This window comes from Bidens hawaiensis, unplaced genomic scaffold (genome assembly GCF_021521415.1).
Source record: "Bidens hawaiensis isolate Kalapana, Puna unplaced genomic scaffold, B.hawaiensis_p1.1 tig00039271_1, whole genome shotgun sequence".
In the NCBI taxonomy this organism is placed as follows: domain Eukaryota; kingdom Viridiplantae; phylum Streptophyta; class Magnoliopsida; order Asterales; family Asteraceae; genus Bidens; species Bidens hawaiensis.
In genome coordinates, this window is record NW_027496916.1 from 99,538 (window position 1) to 125,266 (window position 25,729).

The 25,729-nt window shown below is 38.9% G+C and overlaps 1 protein-coding gene across 1 annotated transcript; it reads right to left on the reverse strand.

Annotated features, from left to right (window-relative positions):
• Positions 1–24,429: 24,429 nt before the first annotated feature.
• On the reverse strand, positions 24,430–24,933 carry LOC143591119 (uncharacterized). The gene has a single exon (XM_077071423.1). The coding sequence runs from the start codon at positions 24,931–24,933 to the stop codon at positions 24,430–24,432; it is 504 nt and encodes a 167-aa protein (XP_076927538.1).
• Between the last annotated feature and the right edge of the window lie 796 nt (positions 24,934–25,729).

The following is a 25,729-nucleotide window of genomic DNA, read 5'->3' on the forward strand; positions in this document are numbered from 1 at the left end:
AAAATATTTAGTTTTTGTGAGATTAATTTTTAATATAATGAGATGTTATAATGTTAGTGCACGGTTTTGTCGTCTCGAGTCTTTGTAATAATCGTTTGTAATTTATTATTATTTTAATGTTAAAGGGCATTTATATAATTATGACCCATTCGTTAGTTCCGGCTCATTCGTTAAAGATGTTTAACAAATGAGGCCTTTCGTTATCGTTTATGGTTCATTCGTTAAGGATGTTTAACGAATGAACCTTTATTGTTATTCTTATATGTCCATTCGTTAAGGATGTTTAACGAATGGATCTCAGTCATTATGTAATGTATACATTCGTCATGGAATGTTGACGAATGGGGTATAACGAAGGAGTCATTCGCTATACCATCGTGTTAATGAAGACGAATGAAGGCCATTCGTTACGAGATATGTAACGAATGGAAACTCATCTTCTATACAAGGTTGTTCATGCCTTAATTAATTTAAGTGTTGATTAACGTATACTGTTACTCTGCCAATTTGTCATCTCAATACTTCAATTAACATTATCGATCATTATCTATCACATAGCGTATATCACATAATTAGATTCTGTATCTAATTAATATGACGAACTAATATTGATTGATGCTTTAATCGGTGTTCAACTGAACTGTTTGTTAAAGAATCGTCGCATCAAAGTTCTGTTGTATCTATGATTCATATAGTTATTTATTTAGGATTTGATTCCTGATTTGGTGATAGATCAGACATTGGAGAATGATGTGTTGAAGTTGGAACACATGAACGCTGATACGGTGAAGAGGATGAAGACCTACTGTAACAAAGAACATGGGGATTTTCCAATAACTAAACGTTTGATTGGTCACTTGGCTAATCCAGCATATGTATGTCCTTCTGATGATCGTTGGATACACACGACCTGATTCAGAACGTGAAGAAGGATCGGGTGGTAATGATGGTGGTGATGATGGTGGAGATGGTAGTGATGGTGGCCATGGGGTGATGGATAACGTGCCGACGTTGAGGCAGCAAGCTCACAGGCTGCTCAACGAAAGCGAAAGGGCAAGGCGATAGTTCATGATCAACCGCCCAAACGTCATGTAAGGCACGAATCTGGTGTGGAAATTAATCCACAAGTGTCAATGTCGTCCACTTAACAAAGATCGGTGGTGTCGCTTACTATAAGTACCTCGGTACTCACATTGACGGCTACTCTCAAGTCTGATCCAAGGCTTGGCTTATTCCGCAATCTGTTTTATCTCAAACGCCAAGGCATGTTGCTGTATCAACGGTGGTTCCTTTGACACCGGCTATGATGACTACACAATCCTCGGATGTCTCTTTTATGAGAATTAGCAGTCCACAAGCCCTGTGCACCTGGTTCCCGCTTCATTCCATGCTTTGCCCCCTACCCATTAGATGGATATGCTCCTGTGCCTGATTCACTTATACGATAATCAAATGGCTGCTGATCGATAGGTTCAAGTACATATGTTGAATAACCAACGCCGTCTGATGGGGTACGTCTCGTTTTCTCAAAAGGAGATGAAAGAATTACGTGAGATTGTGTCTGCTTTAGTTAACATGCAAGGATGATGCTGTGAAGAAGCTGAAGAATGATGATGACAACAAAGATCCTGATGCTTCTGGTGCTAGTGGAGGTAAGCCGAAACAAGCTCACGGTTCATCGGCTGCTAGTACAAGTGGTGGTGGTGGTGGAGGCAATGATTGACAGATAGTCGTTTATCAAAACTCGACAAATATTCAACCTATCGAGTCGATCAAAGCCAACATTATATTATTTATGGATGATAATGGGGTGGTGATGAGCACTGCCAAGGCGGATGAGATTGAGGTGGGTGAGTTTGTCGATCATGCCCTGACTTGCGATCAGATTTCATTAGTATTAGGGCTGAATGATGAAGAATTAGACGCGTTAGAGGCAGAGGAGGACATAGAGGTTATTAATGATGATGAGGTGTTGCTTGATACCAGTATTCCACATGACATCGTTTATCTATAAAGACGAGGAGATCGAGATGGAAGATATTACATCATACCCTGATCTGTATCATCGTTCAAACGTTGATCAGGGTGTGCCCACATTTACTGAAGATTATGTTAAAGCTGCTGAAGATCATCGGGAGAAGACTACAAGAAGAAAGAAAAGATGCTTGAAAGGGAGTCTGATCCATCTGTAGCTGACATCTTAGGCTGGTTCAAGAAACGCAACACACGAGCTCGAAAGATTATTGAAGCCTACAGGTACGTCGATCGAGAACAACAGCTGGATGTCGCTGCACGAGCTAGAGTCAATCAGAAAACAACATTCAAAGCCGTGCCGTGTTTGATTCTGAGCTGAAGGTTTGTATTATTAAGTGGGAGAATGACATGCAATACTTTCAAAATATTACTGACGTTCTTTCACTGCCGAGGTGGGATGTACGGACACTCGCCAGTCGGCCATTTATTAATCGTGGTGGAGATCGACTAGCAGAATGATTTCACCAGCATCTGCTTTTTGAAGTCAACAATGGATTTAAATTCTTTAAGCCACAAGTTCCAACCCGTAAATATATTGATGAAATTGATCCTCGCTAGTACATGTGTTGTTTCTATAGACTTACCGTCAACTAATTTAACAGGAAACTTAGCATCTAACGGTGTCGGGGTTAAGTCTAACAGTTTACTAAAGGATTTCGATACAAAAATCCTATCAACTGCAGTGTCAACAAAATAGAAGCAAAACAGTCGCTTACGGGAAACTTACCGGTAACCACGTTCGGATCGCTGCGGGCCTGGCCGATCCAATTACAAAGGCTCTACCCTTAGTACCGCCTCCGTTGTTGTTGCCTCCATTGCCCTCGTTTTGCTTCATTTTAGGAAATTCCTTCCAGAAATAACCCTCCTAGCCACACTCAAAGCACCCTTTTGTAGTTGCAGGCTGTTTAGAAGCGCCCTTACCCGTGAGTTCTCCTCTACAGTCCTTGGCCTGATGACCCAACTTACAGCACCGCTGACATTTGATACGGTCGCATGAGCCAGAATTGTGATAGTTACACTTGTTGCACTTTGGGTACTTTCCAGCATAGCTACTCGAACCCTGTCCGCCACCGTTGTTGTTGGAACCCTGATTATTGAAGTTACAGGTGGGTTCGGGTTTACGGTGGTGGTGTTGTTGTGGAGGATTTGATGATAAGGATCTCACGTTGTCAAACTACCTTTTTCTATTCCCAGAGTTGTTGTTGTCGTTACCCGAGTTGTCAAGGGTTTTGAAGGTGGAACCTCTATGGGGTAACGCACCTTGGGCATTGCTTGATCCGTCAGCTAGTGGGTTATTCGAATCGCTTGTTGTATAATGGTCGGTTTGAAAGACGTCACCATACCCTGAATCTGAAGCACTAAACCATCGATGTACATCTCAATTCTTTTACTCGGCGGCTCTATCATCCGCGGGCACAACACCGTTAGTTCATGAGAACAGGTGGTGTATGCTTTAAATAGCCCACCATCTTTGAAGCCCAAAATTCTGACTCTAGCTTCGAGATCTCCTCCCTAGGACAATACTCCTCCTTCATTATTGTTAGGGCACAAAAAGTTAACACTGTGGATACGTTATCCTGACATATGTTCTAGGATCAGTTATCCTTAGACAAATCCTGCCAGGATCAAGGATCCTCAATAGTTGGTATTACTAACGGTTGTTTCTCATGTGTAGGTTAATATTTGATAGGTATAACGGCTATAGGACGTGGTCTACCTAATATTTCGCTACAAGGCACTTGCAGCACGTGGTCAAAGCTGAAGACTAAGCTAGTGGGAGAAGTGGTGGAGTTATAGGACTTCTTGTTGACTCACAAATAACTGAGTACTGAGGATATGTTATCCTTGAAGATTTGTCTGGATCAGTTATCCTCCCGAAGAGTTCCAGAGCTATGTATAACGGCTGTATGACCAAGTCTGCCTAAACTTTCGCAACAAGACTTCTTTATGCACGTGGTCAAAGTTATGGGAGCAGCTAGTGGAGTAGTTCCTTAAAAATAGAAGCTAGTTGTTATTTTCTTTTATTATTTATATTGATTTTATGATCAATATTAGGGGACACACATAGATAAAATCATTGACGGTTGCACACATTCAGAGCCTCTCTCAAGAACTCTCTCTAGCAGTTCATACACACACACACTTAGATATTTTGTACTCTTTGATCATAAACTCCACCATTGTAACCCTTTTTTACCATTAATTAACTTGACGGTGATAGTTTTCACCGTCCGGGGGTTTTTTGTGCCGGAGATCACGATAATCACATACTCATCGACCAAAGGTTACCTTGTTGATCCTTGACCGAAAAGATTCGACCAACGATTATTTAGTTAATCCTTGACCGAAGAGATTCGACCAAAGATTACCTTGATAAGTTTTGACCGAAGTAAGACTATCTTGGTTAAGGGCTTTTTCCCTCGTAATCACATTGCTGTGTTCATCAACAATTCATTCATATATTCATTGTTACCAATTTAGAACTATACCTCACATTACAGATTTGGATACATTATCCTTAGCAGATTTTTATCCAAAACAATTTGGCGCCCACCGTGGGGCAATTGGTGCTATAATCCATATTATTCTCGTCAACCTTCGTTTTTACATACCCTAAACACTCGCGATGGCCTCTCAATCAACCTCTGCTTCATCAACCATGCCGGCTACGGTTCCTCTCTCATCAAGGACTTTGCCACCGATGCCTCCGCCAATCACGGGAACGCAACGGCCTGCTGCTGCTGGAAGCAAGACGCAACTACCAGTCTTCCAGAGCTAAAAAACCGCTGCTGCTGCCCCGGTGGTTAATACTAACAGTGATATTTCATCTATATTTTTGCAGGTTAAAGCATATATGGAGCAGCTAAACAAGACCAACCAGAGGATCCTCCGTGAGATAGAAGATCTCAGGAAGAACAAGAGGCCAGCAGAGGATCTCACCCTCTTGATGCCCAGGATGCTGGATTTCAGCAGTCCAGAATCCATGGCTCAATTCTCGCAAGGATCATCCATCGTTTAACAGAGGTCCATGGGTCAACAGGCTCAAGGATCCTTGTTGTTTCAGCCAGGATCATCAATCCTTCAACAGGGGTTCATGGGTCAACAAGCTCAAGGATCCTCATTGTTTCAGCAAGGATCATCCATCCTTCAACAGGGGTCCATAGGTCAACAGGCTCAAGGATCCTCATTGTTTCAGCCAGGATCATCCATCCTTCAACAGGGATCCATGGGTCAACAGGCTTAAGGATCCTCGCTATTTCAGCCAGGATCATTTATCCTTCAACAGAGGCCCATGAGTCAACAGGCTCAAGGATTCTCGTTAGATCAGCCAATGTCATCTAACTTCCATCAAGGATCCATGGGTCATCAAAGTCAAGGATCCTCATATTATCGACAAGAGTCAACCTTCTTTCCGCTAGGATCTACTGGGACGTATCCTCAACAAGGATCCTTCTTTCAGAATCAAGGATCCTCAGGAGTCCAACAGCAACGACCCTCCGAAGTCCACGAAGGAGACATAATCCCCATGCAGACCATAGCTTCTGGAGGACCCACTCCGATTGCTGACTCCTCTTATCCCAGATACTCGTCTGGAATACCAAACTCCACCCAGCAGAGAGGTATCTGGTACGATCCTATATCTTTAGATACTAACCATGCTCCCATGCAGGATTCACGTATCAACCAGGCCATGGCCAGGGAGTTACAGAAGCTAAAGGATATAATATCCAGTGTCCCGGGAGTGATACGTCCAATTCCTGAGATACCGAAGGGAAGTCACAAATTATCCAGATTCGCTCCGCCCATATGTGATGCTGAAATCCTGAAGCGGTTCCAAACTCCCAACATGAAGACGTATGATGGGAGCACCGATCCTGAGGAACATGTTGCCCAATATAGGGAAAGGATGGAAATTAATCCTGTTCTGAAAGACTCAAGGAGGCTTGCCTTTGTAAAGGATTTGGAGCTACACTAACGGGAGCTGCACTAAAATGGCTGCTAAGTCTCCCCCCTTTCTCGGTTACATCTTTCTCTCATTTAGTTAATTTGTTTAACACTCAATTTTCCTGTAGTCGGAAATTTGAGAGATTGACCAGTGATTTATATCGTGTTATCCAACCCAGTGATGAATCCCTTAGGGATTTCGTTACCAGGTTCGGAAAGGAAGCTCTAGAAATCCCAAACCATGATATGACTACTGCTGTTAAAGCATTCAAGTTGGGAATTCAAAAGAGCTCCCCTTTTTATGATGATTTAGTGATGACTCCATGCAGGACATTAGATGAAGTCAGAAACAGGGCATTAAGATACATCCGATTAGAGGAAGATAAAAAGATCCAGGACCGCCTCAGTGGACAAACGAAACAAGAAAATCCCGAGAAGAATAAAGGATCCTGGAATAGGAACAACAATTCAAAGCAGTGGAAGAAAAAGCGAGGTGGCCAAGAAAGAATGAGAAGGTTGTCGGCTTCAAAGACAAATCTAAGTGGTGCGCCTACCACGAAGATTTTGGCCATGCAACAGACGATTGCATCGGCTTAAGGAGAGAAATTGGTTACCTCCTAAGCAAGGGTCACTTTAAAGAACTCTTGGGAAGGAAAAAATCCAAGATCCAGGATCCTGAAGACCTTCCACAGAAAGCAACACCACCACCGCCAGATGCTCATGTGATCAACTTTGTCTCCAGAGACTACGAAATATTTCAAGATTCTTGTACCATCAAAGAAAATCCCATAGAGGAATTCGAATTGGATGATGAAAGAAGACCGCTCATCCCCACTACTCGAGTGACTGATCAGAGAATCTTCTTCAATTCAAGGATCCAGGATCCTCACCAAGATAAGCTGGATGTGTGAACGGTCAACTTCATTTCAGGAGGTTCAGACATATGTGGAACTTCTTTCTCTGCAATAAAAAGACTCGCTAAAGAGATAAAGATGGATAACGGAGATCAACCAATAGTGTCGACCACCTTAACAACAGGCAAGAGAATATTCTTCGATGAGGAAAACACGATGAACATTCAGGATCCTCATCACGACGGTTTGATTATTACTTTATTTATCTCTAACCATTATGTATGCAAATCCTAGTGGATGGTGGAAGCTCGGTTAACATTATCCAACATGATGTCCTCAAGAAGATGAACATTCCGGATTCAGAGATCATTCCTAGAACATCAGTGCTAGTCGGTTTCAGTGGAGAAACCAAGAAGACATTGGGGGACATCAACCTACCAATCTATATCGAAGGGTTAAATTCATATCAAAAATTTTGTGTTATAGATAACCTTTCCTGTTGCAATGTTATTTTAGGTAGGCCCTGGCTCCATGGAATGAAGGCGGTAGCCTCAACGTATCACCAATGCATCAAGCTACCTACTCCTTGGGGAGTCGTGAAGATAGTGGGTGATCAAGCGGAAGCCAGAAACTACTACTCTTCTTCAATGAAGCCAACAGCCAAACAAACTATAGCATAGCAACTACAGCAACATCCTAGGGACGTGTTGGAAGCTCGGGAGAAAGACCTTAAAGAAATATCATTGGACCCCGAGGATCCAGAGATAAAGGTGTTCCTAGGATCCAGTATCCCCAGTAAGATTGAGGAGGATATAATATCCTTCTTAGGGCGGAAAAGATCTACTTTCGCCTTCAAGCACTCGGACATGACAGGTATTTCAAAAGAGGTAATCACTCATAAACTCGGCCTTGATTTATTTGTTAAACCCGTCCATCAGAAGCGAAGAAAATTCACTCCTGAGAGGAACAACATCATACAAGAAGAAGTTGAAAAACTTCTTAAGGCCGGTATGATCAGAGAGGTTCAGTATCCTCGATGGCTAGCTAATGTGGTCGTTGTTTCAAAAAAGAATGGAAAGTGGAGGGTGTGTGTCGATTTTACCGATTTAAACAAGGCATGCCCCAAGGATCTTTTCCCATTACCACATATAGATTCCATGGTGGATGTAACGGCGGGACACGAAATGCTTACCTTTATGGATGCTTCCTCTGGATTTCAACAAATTCAAATGGTACCATCTGACCAAGAGGATACAACATTCATGACTCCTACCGGCATATACTGTTATACTGCTATGCCGTTTGGACTAAGAAATGCAGGGGCAACATACCAAAGACTGGTCAACATGATGTTCAAGGATCAGTTGGGTAAGACTATGGAGGTCTACATAGATGATATGGTAGTGAAGTCAAAGAAAGCTGAGGATCACCTTAGAGACCTCGAGGAAGCATTCAATATCCTCGACCAATATAACATGAAATTGAATCCGTCAAAATGCCACTTGGGTGTTAAGGCTGGAAAATTTCTGGGATATATGGTAACTAAAAGAGGAATTGAAGCAAGCCCCGAGCATATTGAAGCCTTCCTCAATTTGAAGTCTCCTGCAAATGCAAAGGATGTCCAAAGGCTCACGGGAAGGATAGATGCTCTCAATAGGTTCATCTCAAGGTCCTCCGAGAATGCAAAGACTTCTATGACATCCTCAGGAAGAATAAGAAGTTTGAATGGACGGAAAAGCATGAGGCCGCGCTTACAGCCTTGAAGGATTACGTATCCTCAGCTCCAGCTCTAATGAAGCATGTGGATGGAGAATCCTTATATCTGTATTTAGCTGTCTCGGGAAATGTAGTAAGTGCCGTCTTGGTAAAGGATCATGAAGGTGAACAACATCCCGTTTACTATGTAAGTAAAAGTCTTCTAGATGCGGAAACCAGGTATTCTCATTTAGAAAAATTAATTCTTGCACTCATTATGGCTTCTACTAAGTTAAGACATTATTTTGAAACTCATCCTATTATTTTGAGAACTAATTATCCTGTGAAGAATGTTCTTAGAAAACCAGAGTTATCAGGTAGAATGGCCAAGTGGGCTGTGAAATTAAGTGCATTTGATATCCAATACGAGCCAAGAATAGCAATCAAATCTCAAGCACTAGCAGACTTTGTGGCTGATTTCACTAGTGACCTATAAAAAGAAGCTGACTTGGAGGTTCAACAATTAGAGAAGACTAAGGATCCTTGAATCCTCTTCACAGATGGAGCATCCAACGTAAGAGGAACAGGATTAGGGATCCTACTGAAATCGCCACAGGGGGACATATTACCCCAGTCTATAGCCTGTGAGTTTCAAGCGACAAACAATGAAGCTGAATATGAGGCTTTGATCACAGGTTTGCAATTAGCTAAGTGCATGAGGATCAGGTATCTTCAAGTATATATAGATTAATTATTGATTGCTAACCACTTTAATGGCTCATATGTTGTTAAAGGAGAAAAACTAATCAAATACCTAGATGTTGTGAAGGAATTAGCAAAATCCTTCGAATTATTTAGCATTGTACAGGTACCGAGAGGAGAAAATGCCGGGGCAGATGCTTTGGAAAATTTAGCTTCATCTTTGAAAATTCCAGAAGATACGAAGATTCCAATCATACATATTCTCTCACCAGCAATAGGAGAACAAGAAATTGGAGAGATAACAAAAGACAAAGAAATTGTCCTTTGGGATCCATTATCCTCAAATAATCGAGAATCATGGATCCTTCCAATCAAGAGGCACATCCAAACAGGAGAGATTCATGCAACAGAGAATCCCAGATCCTTCAAACTCAAGGTATCACAGTACATTTTATTAGATGATATGCTATATAGAAAATCTCTTGCATGTCCATACTTGAGGTGCATCGAGGATCCTAAAATTCAAGAGGTGCTCAAAGATTTTCATGAAGGTGACTGTGGTAATCACACCGGATGTAGAGCCCTATTTTCTAGGATTCTGAGAACATGATACTTCTGGCCAACAATGAAGAGAGATGCAATGGAATATTCAAAGAAATGTGATGCTTGTCAAAGACATGCAAACATCCTCCACCAGCCAGCAGAGCCTATGTATCCTATATCCTCTTCGTGGCCTTTCATAAAATGGGGTATGGATATTGTAGGCAAACTGCCCAAGGCACCAGGAAGAAGAGTATTCATGCTTGCAATGACAGACTACTTTTCAAAATAGATAGAAACAGAAGCTTTTGTTCAAGTACGCGAAAAAGAGGTGATATCCTTCATTAAAAGAAATATTATTACTAGATTCGGTATCCCATCGGAATTATTTGTGACAATGGTTCCCAGTTTATCGGGAAAAGAACCACTAACTTTTGTGACAGTTGGGGTATTAAGATGATAACTTCAACTCCAGTTCATCCTCAAGCCAATGGTCAAGCAGAGTCTAGCAACAAGATCATCATCAACAATCTAAAAAAGAAGCTAGGATCCAAAAAGGGAAAATGGGCTGAAGAACTTCCTTATGTTCTTTGGGCAGACAGAACTACACCTAAAAATGCAACAGGCCAAACACCCTTCTCATTGGTGTTTGGATCAGAAGCAGTAATTCCCACAGAAATGGTGGTTCCTATGGCAAGAACAGGCATCCGTGATCCTGAAGCCAATGAAGAAATCCTTCTTGAAGACTTGGATACTGTAGAAGAACTCAGAGACCTAGCACAGATCAGAATGGCAGCTTATCAACAAAGGGTTGCTGGGGCCTACAACAAGAATATCAGAATCAAAAGATTTCAAGAAGGAGATCTAGTATTGAGGAAAGCCTTCCAAAACACAACAAATCCGGCTGATGGGAAGCTAGCACCCAAATGGGAAGGACCTTATCAGATTGAGTCGGAAGCAGGAAAGGGGGCATATCATTTGCTCAGAATGGAAGGCAATAGACTACCAAGAGCATGGAATGCTATCCACCTCAAGAAGTACTTTTTCTAATCAGGATCCAGTATCCCGAGAGGATATATTATTCTTAAAGGATCAAGGATCCTAAAATTGGTAATATCTATCTGATTACTTATTCATTTTATATTCTTGTTATTTTGAGGATAATGTATTCTTAACATTTATCTTTTCCAAGTTTTTAAGTAACAATGCAAATTTCAACAAGAGGTTCAATGTCTAAGAGGTTGGCCACCTCTCCTTTACATATAAGGTACTTTACTACTTCCCTTAGCCTTGCCCACAATTGGATATGACCCCCGATGGTCATATCCCCTAAGGTTTAAAGGTTTTCACCTTTCTTACGATCGCCAGTTGCGCACGCTATCCGATGTATAGTCCGGGGCAGCGGGACCTGTACATGTTTAGTGGCTGACAATTTCGTTGTTTCCGGCTATATGGAGGATCCTACGAATCATGGTAGACGTACCATTTCCTAAGGTTTAAGGGGTTTTCAACTCTTCTCAAGGGCCTTGTCGCTAGTTTAATCCTAAGGTTTAAGGGGTTTTCACCTCTTCTCCAGGGCCTTGTCGCCAGTTTAATCCTAAGGTTTAAGGGGTTTTCACCTCTTCTCAAGGGCCTTGTCGCCAGTTTAATCCTAAGGTTTAAGGGGTTTTCACCTCTTCTCAAGGGCCATGTCGCCAGTTTAACACCAGTTTTGGGCTTGTCCCCAGTTGCACGGGCTTGTCCCCATAATACACGGGCTTGTCCCCAGTTACACGGGCTTGTCCCCAGTTGCACGGGCTTGTCCCCAGTATATTGTATGGGCTTGCCCCCAGCTTGTTGGGTTTAATCCCAGTTAACATTATAAGTTGTTTGCAACAGAGTTTCTAAGTTCATTATGAAGATCAAGACTTATGGATTCAAAATCCTTAAATTGCTTCTACCAGGATCACAGAGGGATCATTACTTATGGTAACCTAGGTCTAGTCAGACCCATTGGTATGGTTTCTATTTTTCATTTTTTACATTTATTCGTCTAGGATCCTTATAAATTTTCTTTTTGTTTAAGGATTTGAAATCTTCAAATTACTTTTACAAGGATATTCTATCCTAAAGTTTTTATTTAAGATTATTTCTTAAAACTTTCAATAAAGCTAAAGCTATATCAAACAAACTTTCACAAAAATAAATAACAAGCAAATAGTCAAAAGTTTTATATTATTAAACATAAGTCACTTGGACTTATCCAAACCCTTAACCCGGATTTCACCATATGATAGATGAACTGTCCACCCGGGTTAAACAGATGTTACTAGTTGTTCATGATTTGCAGGGAGAATAAGAAGTTTTGGATATCTAGCTTGAAGGTAAGTTCTCAAGAAAACTCTACAGATATATGATAATTATATCTAGCTTGTCAAATCTCATATGTTTTTGCAGGAAGTTGGAGGCAAAATGGCAGCTGTGATCTTATCACAACCGCCATTTTGGGGGAAATTGTTAGGGCACGAAAATTTGACACTGTGGATACGTCATCCTGACATATGAACTAGGATCAGTTATCCTTAGACAGATCCTGTCAGGATCAAGGATCCCCAGTAGTTGGTATTACTAACGGTTGTTTCTCATGTGTAGGTTAATATTTGATAGGTATAACGGCTATAGGACGTGGTCTACCTAATATTTCGCTACAAGGCACCTGCAGCACGTGGTCAAAGCTGAAGACTAAGCTAGTGGGAGAAGTGGCGGATTTATAGGACTTCTTGTTGACTCACAAATAACTAAGTATTGAGGATATGTTATCCTTGAAGATTTGTCTGGATCAGTTATCCTCCCGAAGAGTTCCAGAGCTATGTATAACGGCTGTATGACCAAGTCTGCCTAAACTTTCGCTACAAGACTTCTTTATGCACGTGGTCAAAGTTATGGGAGCAGCTAGTGGAGTAGTTCCTTAAAAATAGGAGCTAGTTGTTATTTTCTTTTATTATTTATATTGAGTTTATGATCAATATTAGGGGACACACATAGATACACTCATTGACGGCTGCACACATTCAGAGCCTCTCTCAAGAACTCTCTCTAGCAGTTCATACACACACACACACACACTTAGATATTTTGTACTCTTTGATCATAAACTCCACCATTGTAACCCTTTTTCACCATTAATAAACTTGACGGTGATAGTTTTTACCGTCCGGGGGTTTTTTGTGCCAGAGATCACGATAATCACATACTCATCGACCAAAGGTTACCTTGTTGATCCTTGACCGAAAAGATTCGACCAACGATTATTTAGTTAATCCTTGACCGAAGAGATTCGACCAAAGATTACCTTGATAAGTTTTGAACGAAGTAAGACTTTCTTGGTTTAGGGATTTTTCCCTCGTAATCACATCGTTGTGTTCATCAACAATTCATTCATATATTCATTGTAACCAATTTAGCACTATACCTCACATTACAGATTTGGATACATTATCCTTATCAGATTTTTATCCAAAACAATTATGTTTTTGAATTTGTCCAAGTTCATGGCATTTGCCAATTCCAGTCCGAGTATCTGCACATTGGAATTCCACCAGGTGAGGGCTGAATCTTGCAGCGTTCCCGCAGCAAACTTGACCCTACTGGCTGGTGGGCAGTTGCACATTTCAAAGGTCGACTCCACTTTCTCAGCCCAACCAGGAACCCTATGGCTCCCTCAGTGCCCTTAAACGAGTTGGGTTTACAATTTAGAAATTCTTGAAGGTACAGACTCCGGCTTGGCCTCCGTCTTGATTTTAAGCATGAGCAGCCAGAGCTGCCGCCGCATGGTCGTTCAGTAAGGCTTGGAGTTATGCTGCGGTCATGTTGATGTTACCGCGACCACGTCCAGCGTTTCTTCCGGCCATCCCGTTAAAATCAACTATACAACATTAGACATGAACACTCGGTTTCATATACAATACACCATACATGTAATAATAGGTAGGAAAGAAAGGAAAGAAAAGAAAAAAAAAATCGCATCACAACCATATAATAATTTAAATAATAATTCTTAATTAAAACCATTTTATTCACTACAAAGTATTTAAAATCAATCCTTAAAATCATAGAAAAAATAAGTTGGATGGAGACAACCCCTTCATCTAGGTGTTATCATCCTAAGATGTCGGAGGAGGAGGACACGTCCGAGTGTGCATCCTCCTCAGCCAGCTCTTCCTCTGGGTCTTCTTCAGGTTCCTCCTCAGGATCTTCTTCAGGATCCTCCTCCGGTTCTGCTGCGTTCGGAGCAATTTGTCCCTCTAGTGTCGTGCAACGAGCTAGGGCTACCGCTGCATGGCCTCTTGCATCTCTAACTTCTTCATGCAAGTCTAAGATCTCTGATTGCATCTTGAGTACTAGCTTCATTAGATGAACATGAGCATCTTGAGTTTCCTTCATGGCTTCAGTCAGGTATGAAAGTCTCTTTCTTACCTCCGCTCCATCCCTAGCAACCCAGTAACCTTCGCTCTTGTTGAGTGCATGATGTCAACTTCCCGATCCAAGCAGGAGGCGAAAGCTGCGAAAACACGCTCCATTGGTTGGGTTAGGGGTGGTAGTGTTGAAGGACATAGGACAGCCCGGGAGGGGTAGTGAGGGAACTTGCTCACGGTAGACATACCGCTCGGTCAAACGTGGGTACCAACTCCAGTTATCGTTGCTCTCGTACGCGACTCCAGATGGGCAGTGCCTCTTCGGTGTGGGGGCTACTAGTGCTGGGCCTGCTCGAAGTGGTGATGGTTCGGGAACCTTCGGTTCCTTTCCTGGGGCGTGGAACACGGGGTCGGATGATGATGATGGTGTTGACATCCCTACATAATAGGTCGTGTATGGTTTACACGCGTATGAGTGAATGAGGAAAAGAAATAAAGAAATGAATAGTTAAATATATGTTTTATATATATATATATATATATATATGCAGTGCGTAAGATCATAACTAATGGGTCATTGCGGTTATAGTCTAGTATGAATGCAATTATAGTTCGCTATAACCAATGACTCTGATACCAATTTGTCACACCCTCAAAATCTACTAATGGAGTTTTACTGTAAGAGAGTGTGAACTAACATGACCGAAGTCATTAGTTATATCAAACATCATTATTAAAGTCTTTTAAAAGCAAAACAAAGACATACAAGTCTTAAATAAGTGCGGAAGCATAAACAGTAAAATGAGTTGTTGCGTCACACATGACGGCTTAAAAGCAACAGTTGTTATGATGAAATTAAAAGTAATTTAAATCATAAGAATATAGTGAATGCATGTCTTAAACCGCTCGCCCGCCTCGGCTACCTGAGATAAACATACGAAAAGTGTCAACACGGGGTTGGTGAGTTCACAGGTTTAAGTAAAATTAAGCGTTACCGGATAGAGTTATGTCAATATATATTAATAGGTAGCTAACCTATCCAAAGTGTTCGACACCGAAGCTGATTGTTTATATGTATGCCTTGCCACCATGTCAACCACGACCATGGTAATGTGTTAGCCAAATTACATCCACTCGACCTACAATCGAGCTTAGAGCCGGGTGGGGTTTGTCAAACCCAATAGTACTACTCAACACTGACTCGCTATTATCCAATATTAACTGGTTCGATTGTTCAGAAGGACTTAGTTGTTTTGTTACCACTTAGCCTTACAAGTGATATATATAGAACAAACAAAATCTAAAGTGTTTGGAGTATGTTATCTCCCCCTAATAAAAGCGTTAAAGAGTAAAAGAGGTCGTGAAACTCACTGTTTGCGAAGTTACCGAAGTCCGAGAAAAGCGTGTGTAAAAGAAATCCTCACTGGTGCTCTAAAACAAAAACGAGATTTCTAAGTATTTAAAACCTCGAGTAAGTCTCTAGACTCGACACATAAAAGTTATGCATGAGATGATTGACAACACGTTGGTGATAAGTTACGGGTGTGATTAAGTATGGTATTAAAGGTTACTATGATATGTTTTCAATAAATCAACTACAAGGGCACATATGTCAAACACAATTCAAACATCGATCAAACAATCACTTTACACATTTCAATCAAGAATTCAGCAGCTAAGTTTACGAAATAAGATTTAACACGTCAAGATTACTCTTTTTTCACTATACATAGCATAGGATTTAACACGTCAAGGTTTCTAAAAATACTTTTATTATAGTTTTAGCACATACGGGTTTATCACAAGAATCAAAACAACACTGTAGGTACACAACAATCATTATCATGCGCAACAAAAAGTTCTTGACTAGTCCTGTTACATGGTTAATCCAATTAATGCAAGGCCAATTGGGTTAGATTCCAAACTCAATTTATTAAATTCCGGAGGTGGAATCAACTCAATTTGTCTTGTCGTTTGTGAGATATACTATTAACAAAACAGCATATAAGAAGGCTTCCCGAATCAGAACTGCACAACTAATTTATAAATTAATAAAAAGTGACTTCCACACGTCCAAAAATTACAAACTTGGATTTTTTAGAAATTAGACTTGACCTACTACATCATAGAATCGATAATAACTTCAAAACATATTATTAACATCAAGTTACAGCCGTTTTAACACGCATCTATGATTCTGTCCAGCATCAGTTTTCACCAAACTTCAAAAAAATAATAATCTATGAACAATTAATCATGCATACAATCCTCTAGACCCATAATCTATCAACCATGCATCACAATTACACTTTTCATGTACATTTAGGTAGTGTTTGGTATGTGGTAATGAGAGAAGGAATGGAATAGCCCATTCAAAGGGAATGAAATTAGTATGTTTGGCTGAAGAATGAAAATAAATCATTCATTACAAAAGGAATGTCATTCCTTCTATTTCATTCCTTCCACACCCCATTCTTTCATTTTGATTCCATGCCATTCTATTTTTGGTTTCTCCATTTTAACTCCTCTATTTTAGCAATTATCTTCAATTTATTATAATTTTCTTGTAAAAACAAAAAAGTATATGATCAAACTACACAATCCATTTCAATATTTGTGATTTTCTATCATCTAAACAAAGAATTGACTAAAATCAAAAGTTTGAATAATTTTAAATTTATTTTAGTTCATAACTTTGAATTAATTTAAATTTTATTAGTTAAATATATATAACTATTTTCATGATACAATTTTATTATAAATTACAACTGGAAAATGTTGTGAAAATTGGTAGAAAAAGTATTTTGAAACAGGTATTTTTGTTATTAGAAAAAAAAACTATTTCAGTTTTTCTTCGTTTCCATATAACAAATAACATATGGAAATGATCCATTCCAATCTCACATGGTAACCAAACATGACTATGGAATTGTAATAATCTATTTCATTCTCTCCTCCATTCCATTCCCTACTTCATTCCAATCCCCCTTCATTCCATTACCCCATACCAAACAGACCCTTAGGGTTTACTCAAAATTCAATTTCAAAGAAACATGTGATTAACAATTAATAACAATACAACTAGTCATCAGTTCTCTAGTGTTCATCAACAAACATACCAATAAACCCTAACTCATCAATAATCATCTACTTTAAGATTTAGGGTTTATTGATTAACATGCTTACTCATGCAAATAATCAATAAAATAGGCTAGAGAGAGTGTTTAATTTACCTAGCTAGCACCTTGGACCTTCAAACAACTTGTAAAATATCTTGTATGTGTGTGTGTTTTGGCCTATCAAAAATAGGGGGCTGCCGTCGCAAGGGAGAGGGAGAGAGGTGGGGAGGGATTAGGTTTTGGGTAATAGTTTATATATTAATTAATTATATTACATGCTACAAATTGCACCCTAAACTTCTAGTTAGTTTAATTCTAGCACAACTAGTTTATTTCCTCCATGAAATAATGTTACACATGGAAGCACGTAGTCATATATAAACATAACACGTATTAATACCGAGTACTTGTTTATATTATTTATTGTTTGTTCACCAACGGTTTGAGTCGACTTGTGTGTGGTTCGGCGAAACTCCGAAATACTACTTGTGTAATGATTGTCACATATCATTTATACTCTAATTAAATGCAATGAAGAGTGCGTTAACTGGAATGACATAGTTCGTGTGATCTTGAGTTTGAATTAACGAAGTTCGGGTTAACGGAGTTAACCCGAAATTGACGAGTGTCACAATTATCTATCACATAACGTATATCACAAAACTAGATCCTAGATCTAATTAATATGACGAACTCATATTAATTGATGCTCTAATCGGTATTCAACATAACTGTTTGTTAAAGAATCGTTGCAGCAAATTTCAAAAGTATCCACGATTTATATAGTTATTTATTTAGGATTTGATTCATACATACCTACGGTTTGTCACACCCCGAAAATCTCATAATAATAGTTTCAGCGGAAGTCTTTACAACTAAACAAATTTTCGGGCGGTGACAGTTGTTGTAACGAATAGCCAATCATAAAAACACAACGTTTAATATATATTATATTAAACATATTTAATAAACATCAGAGTTTACATAGTTTTTATAAATTAAAAACTAACATAACGTTCCCATACTTTTATTCAAACACCGTCGCCTCGCTCCACGCCCTCACATGAAGCCGTTATTTACCTGCAAAACATTATCAAATAATATTTGGGTCAACACGAATGTTGGTGAGTTAATCCCGAGAAAAACTTATTATATAAATATAGACAATTTATATATAAACAACACATGAATATAATAGTGTACGACCATTAAACTCCCAACAATACCGATCTTTACACGGTACAACACAATAACGAAACCCGCATTTTACCTTTAAGCACAAAAAGCATTAGTTGTAAACTAGCTAAGAATACAACGCGTGTATGACTACCAATTTGATAACTCGAAACTTACCAAACTCGAAATATTCCCACTTTTAACCCAACGCGAATGGAAGTGGGAGGCGTCACCCCGATAGATCTACCAAAATTTCTGTGCCCTTAATTCGGTTAACAGTTATTTAACCAAATTGATTCATTCCACAATAACGACAATTTGTAAAGTATAATGCGCTTTCAAAACATATATATAAAAACGAATATAGATATAAAATATGCTTTTCGGAGGAATAACTCACCTTTGAATCCGATGTTTGTATAAACGCTTGTGTCCTATATTAGTACACGTTCGTTAATTTTAATTTCGGGTTTAACCAAAATTGGTTAACTATATACATGTATGTATATATATATATATATGTATATATTCTTATTCTAAAAATCCACACGACACATAAAGTTTATTACTTATAATTCTATAAATACACACTTAAACATATTAACAAGCAATAATCAACTAAAATTGTTTTATTTAATAATTTAAATTAATTATTAAAATTTATAAAAATTATTACCTTTAGTTGCTGGAGTGTTTTGGAAAATTTAAGTTATTATTTTATTTAGAATTTTGACTCTATTATAATTGGTTTTGTCGGTTTTGCCGGTTTCATCGGTCTTGAGCTTAAAATCGAATCGGTTGTTATTTTGTGAAAACTTTTAGTTTTAAATTATCTAAAACACTTTTTATATAGTTTTTAGTCAAGTTTTATTGGTTTTTCAATAAAAATGTTATGGTTTTATTTTGTTGCTAATTTCTTAAAAATACCAATTTTTAACGTTTTCGTGTCGGTTTTCGCGACACGAACCGGGTTGGTTTAAGTTTTGCTATTCTTGACTTTTCTTATACTTTAACTTATGTTAAATATAAGAATATTATGACTTTAGGAGCTGTTCTAAATTAGTTCCAAAAATTCATGTCGGTTCATTTTAAAATTCGAACTTTCCGACCGTTAAAGTCACCGACAAGCTATTTAAGTCACAATGTCAAAACCAAACCATTTGGTACAGAAAATATACATATAATAACAAGTAATATATTATCATATCCATGTTTGATCATCTAGCACCAAGTATGCACACAAAACAATTCTTTTTCTACACATGCTCAAGCCTTAGCTTAAGCTTTCAACTATACAATGAACATGTTATTTCTATAATCTCTACAAGGTGTTTACGCATCAAAATTTCCAGATCTTAACAACCCATAATAAAGTCCTAATCCATCGCATTATCATCCTATAAACAAACACAATCTTGATTCTTTAACAACAAGGTTTCTATTACTAGCAAGTAGCAATTTTTAACAATCTTATTATTATATCAACAATCTTTACAATAGAGTTTACTAAAGTAATCCTAATCACAAGTCTTTAATTATCCACACAAGGTTATGTTCACTTATCAAACCATCTTACAAAATATCTTGTACAATTTACAAAGTTTCTTATATTAGCAAGTCTTAACACAATTTCTTGTTTATTTAAGTTGCCATGTTTCATGCATCTTAATACTTCTAGTATATTTATTCCATTTTCCATGTCTCATTCAATCACTTAATTTGTCATTTTCAATCTACACCTAAAATTAATATAAGACAAGTATGAACTTTTATGATAAAAACAATCATCAAATTTTTGTATTACTTGCATGTGTAAGTAACTTTTCAAAATAATCAAATCTCTACACTTTTGTCAACCCTTTTCCAAGATCCTATTTACCTTTTCAAAACCATTATTATTATTACTTACAACTTTTCAAGTAATCTTTAATAAATCAACAGAGTGGGTTTTAAAAATTTTCATTTATTTTTAACCATTTTAACATTAAATCAAGTTAACAACCTCAATCCAACACCCAAACCAAAACCCACGGCCAAAAGTGGGTGTTTTTACCGATAATCCATCTTTAATCTTTTGACCATTTACATATTTACTTCCATTATTAAAACAATACTTAACCCATTTGTTAAACAAACATAGGTAACATCAATATGGACAATCTATACAAGCTAAAATGCAACCATAACAAGTCCTATAATCAACAAAACCCATCTTATAAATTCACATGCAAACTCACGGGTCACACACATGCATGCATGCATACATCCATATTATACTTGCATGCACATTATCAAGCATACCAAAATCAAGCTTTAAACATCATATAACAACTAATATACACAAATCTTGAAGTGGGTTACCTTGGATTTTCGGATTTGGTGCCTAAGGAGGTGATAATGTGGCCATAAGTTAGTTTATGACTCCTTCTTTAGCTTCCTAAACTCCTATTTTGCTTAAGCTTCCATTAAAACTCATAATCTTCAACAATGGTGTATGGTGGTTTTTGAAATGGTGATATGGTGGTATGGTGGTGGTGGTATACGTATATATGGAGAGAGATAGAGAGAAGTATAGGGTTGATGAGTTGGTATATAGGTAAATGTGTTGGAGGATGGTAAGGTTTACAAGTAATCTCATAATCATTGTATGTATGTATATATTAATATAATAATACAAGTGGGTGGTTTTGTGGGAAATGTGGCGGCCGAACAGGGGTGGGAAAATGGAAGAGTTGGTTTTTAAATAATAACATGTGGTATTATCTAGGTGTTACGGTTTAACGTATCTCGTAATTTATCTAGCCAAATGACTTTCGTTTCTAATAATTTTTATCAGACTTAGAGCGAAATTAGATTACAGTTAATGTCTGCCAAAAAACATAATTTTCTGAGAAACTTGATGTCGGGTCCTTACGGTGTCCTCTATTGGCTTTCGGTTACTTATTTTCTAATTTTCGCGATTCGAACCTTCTAAAATTAAGTTTATATACTATCTCTAATATCCTAATATAAAATTTAATTTTTCGAGGTCATCTTGACATGTTTATAAATTTATCTGTTTTGAGATATTACCCGGTGTCAATCTGTACCGTGCTTGCTACACGAAAAAATTTGACTTTTACGGGTTCCAAATTTTAAAACTCAACTAAAATCAAAGACTTTAGGTAAAAATATCATTCCTATATATTTATTTTACTAATTATACGCGATTACGGTTAAGATAATTACCAGATTAGTCTAATTTTTGGCAGTTGTTACATTCTCCCATCCTTTTAGAAATTTCGTACCGAAATTTAGGATGTAGTACTGGTTTCGGTTTCTACTGGGAAGAGGTGAGGGTATTTCGCCTTCATTTGATCCTGACGTTCCCACGTGAACTCAGGACCAAGTCTTGAATTCCAGCGGACTTTGACTAGCTTCATCTTGTTACATCTTAGATTCTGAATTTTCCAGTCCATGACTTGAACAGGTTCTTCTACAAATCGAAGCTATCGTCAACCCTAATATCTTCAATAGGAACAATCAGCGATTCGTCATAAACACTTTTCTTCAGGTTAGATACGTGAACACGTCGTGTATTCCACTGAGTTCTGAAGGTAAGTCGAGTCACTAGGCTACCGGCCTTACTCGTTCGGTGATTTTGAACGGTCCAATGTATCGTGGGCTTAGCTTTCCTATTTTACCGAATCTGACTATGCCTTTCCAAGGCGATACCTTTAGTAACACTTGGTTTCCTACCTGGAATTCCAACGGTCTCCTGCGATTATCCGCATACCTTTATAGTCTGTCGGCTGCAGCTTTTAACCTGTCCTTGATCTGAAAGACCCTGTCGGTCGTCTCTTGGACAATTTCAGGTTCTGTAAGTTGCTTTTCTCCGACTTCTTCCCAAAAAAGGGGAGATCAACATTTTCTTCCGTACAAAGCTTCAAATGGAGCAGCTTTAATACTGGAGTGATAGCTGTTATTACAAGAGAATTCAGCTAAAGGCAGATAGGTATCCCAACTACTTCCGAAATCAATGATACATGCTCGCAGCATGTCTTCCAATGTTTGGATAGTTCTCTCACTTTGACCGTCTGTCTGAGGATGATAGGCGGTGCTCATATCTAAGCGAGTTCCTAGGGATTTGTGAAGAGATTGCCAATAACGAGAAACACAAAGACCATCTCTGTCAGAAATGATCAAGACAGGTATGTCATGTTTGGCTACGATCTCTTTCAGATAAAGCTGAGTTAACTTCTCCATTCTGTCTTTTTCTCTAATGGGTATAAAATGAGCGGATTCAGTTAATCTATCCACAATTACCCAAATAGCATCGTGACTTTGCGGTGTAACTGGCAGTTTGGTTATGAAGTCCATGGTAATATTATCTCATTTCCACTGTGGGATCTCTGGTTGTTGCAGTAGTCCAGGCGGTCTTCTATGTTCAACTTTCACTTTGGAACATGTCAGGCACTTGCTGACATAAACAGCTATGTCTCTTTTCAAGTTCGGCCACCAGTAATGTTCTTGGAGATCTTTGTACATTTTGGTGGATCCCGGATGGATTGAATATCCAGACTTATGCGCTTCATCTAGAACAAGATTACGCAGATTTCCATAGAGTGGTACCCAAACTCGATCAATTAGATATAGTGTTCCATCAGACTTTGTGACAAATTCATTTTCAAGTCCTCGAAGTTTCTCAAACCTTACATTTCGCGGTTTCAAGGCTTCACACTGTGCATCACGAATTCGAGTAGTGAGACTAGTTTGAATCGTCAACCCTAATGCACGAACACGTATGGGCTTTTCTCTTTCCTTTCAACTCAACGCATCAGCCACAACATTCGCTTTACCTCGGTGGTAACGAATATCGCAGTCGTAATCATTTAGTAATTCTACCCATCGACGGTGCCTCATATTAAGCTCCTTCTGATCAAAGATATGCTGGAGACTCTTGTGATCAGTAAATATTGTACATTTGGTCACATACAGATAATGTCTCCAAATCTTAAGAGCAAACACAACAGCTCCCAATTCCAAATCGTATGTCGCGTCATTCTTTTCATGTACCTTGAGTTGTCTGGAAGCGTATGCTATCACCTTGTCTCGTTGCATAACCACACAACCAAGACCTAAGCGAGACGCATCACAATATACTACAAATCCATCGGTTCCTTCTGGTAAGGACAAGATTGGCGCGCTACACAACTTCTGTTTTAAAATCTGAAAAGCTTCTTCTTGATCTTCGGTCCAATTATACTTCCTTTCTTTATGGGTTAATAGCGTCAAAGGTTGAGCTATTTTAGAGAAATTCTCGATGAATCTCCGGTAATACCCAGCAAGACCTAAAAATTGACGCACTTCGGTAAGTGACTTTGGTGTCTCCCAGCTTTTGATTGCTTCAGTTTTTGAGGGATCTACGTGTATACCTTGTTCATTAATCACGTGTCCAAGGAAGCGTACTTATCTCGTCCAGAATTCACACTTTGAGAATTTAGCATATAGCTTCTCATCTCGTAGCAATTCTAGAATTAGCTTCAGATGCTGCTCGTGTTCCTTCTTAGTCCGTGAGTAAATGAGTATATCATCGATGAATACTATCACGAATTTATCCAAATATGGCTTACAAACTCTATTCATGAGGTCCATAAACACTGCGGGTGCGTTTGTCAGACCAAAAGGCGTGACTAAGAATTCATAATGGCCATATCGGGTTCGGAACGCCGTTTTGTGAACATCTTCTTCAGCAACTCGCAGCTGGTGATATCCAGATCGCAAATCTATCTTTGAATAGTAACTGGATCCTTGTAATTGATCAAACAAGTCATCAATTCTTGGTAATGGATATCGGTTCTTAATGGTCAGTTTGTTCAATTCGCGATAATCGATACACATTCTAAACGAGCCGTCTTTCTTCTTCACAAAAAGAACTGGTGCTCCCCACGGGGAAGAACTAGGTCTATTGAATCCTTTAGATAACATTTCTTAGAGTTGGTTCGATAGTTCCTGCATTTCCGACGGTGCCAATCTATACGGAGATCGGGCTATTGGTGCTGCATCTTGAACTAAATCTATTCTGAACTCAACTTGTCTCTGTGGAGGTAATCCAGGTAAATCTTCAGGAAAAACTTCAGGGTAATCTCTTACTATAGGAATGTCTTCAATCTTTTGCCCTTCAGCTTTCGTATCCATAACGTTTACCAAAAATGCTGGATAACCCTTGCGTAAAATCTTGCGTGTCTTCATAATACTGGTAAGCTTAAGTTCTGAGTTACCTTGCTCTCCTTGAATAGTCAATGTTTCACCACTTGGGAGTGGTAAACGAATCAACTTTTCTAAGAAAACGATTTCGGCTTGATTCTTGGATAACCAGTCCATTCCCACAACGACATCAAAACTACCTAACTTGACAGGTAACAAATCGATACTGAACGTGTGGTTTGCTAAGAGGATACTACAGTTTCGCACGACTTCATGGGTTTCAATCATCTTCCCATTAGCTAATTCTGTAGAATATTTGATATCTAACTTACTGGGTTCTATTCCAAGGAGGGGTTCAAATTGTTTGGAAACCAAACTTAAATCGGCTCCGGTATCGAATAATATATAAGCATAGTGTCTATTAATAAGGAACATACCGGTAACTACCGATGAGTCTTTCCTGGATTTCTTCGCGTTTATCTAGAAGGCTCTACGTTTCGCGTTCTGGAATCTGAGCTTCGGGCAGTCCTTTCGATAGTGCCCCATGTTTCCACACTCGAAGCATCCGGTATTCGGTTTTCCTGAACCGGACGGAGGGTCCTTACTGAAACAGTACGGAGTCTGGTGTCCAAACCGATTACACTTCTGACATTTCCAACATTCCCCACTGTGACTCGTTCCACACATGTCGCACTGAGAAGCTTGGTTCGCACCTTTACTCGTGTTAGCCATAAACATTCTCCTGAATTTGTTTTCTTTTGGAATTGCCCTCCGGAGTTATCGATCCATTTCCTTTTCTGGTCGGCTGACTTTGGAATTGTTTCAGAATCCTTGTTATCCAGAATGGAATCTACCAGCTTCTTACCCGATACTTTCAACGTTCCCATTCGTACAACATCATCGGTTAGATTCTTTGCTAATTCTCGGGCAGATTGGATGGTGGTTGGCTTCGAGGAAGTAACCATGCCTCGAATTTCAGGCGCTAAACCCCAAATGTATCTCTCGACTCGAACATACTCTGGCGCAACCAGTCGTGGTACCAGTCTTGCCAGTGCATTGAACCGAGAAGTATGCGTGCCGATGT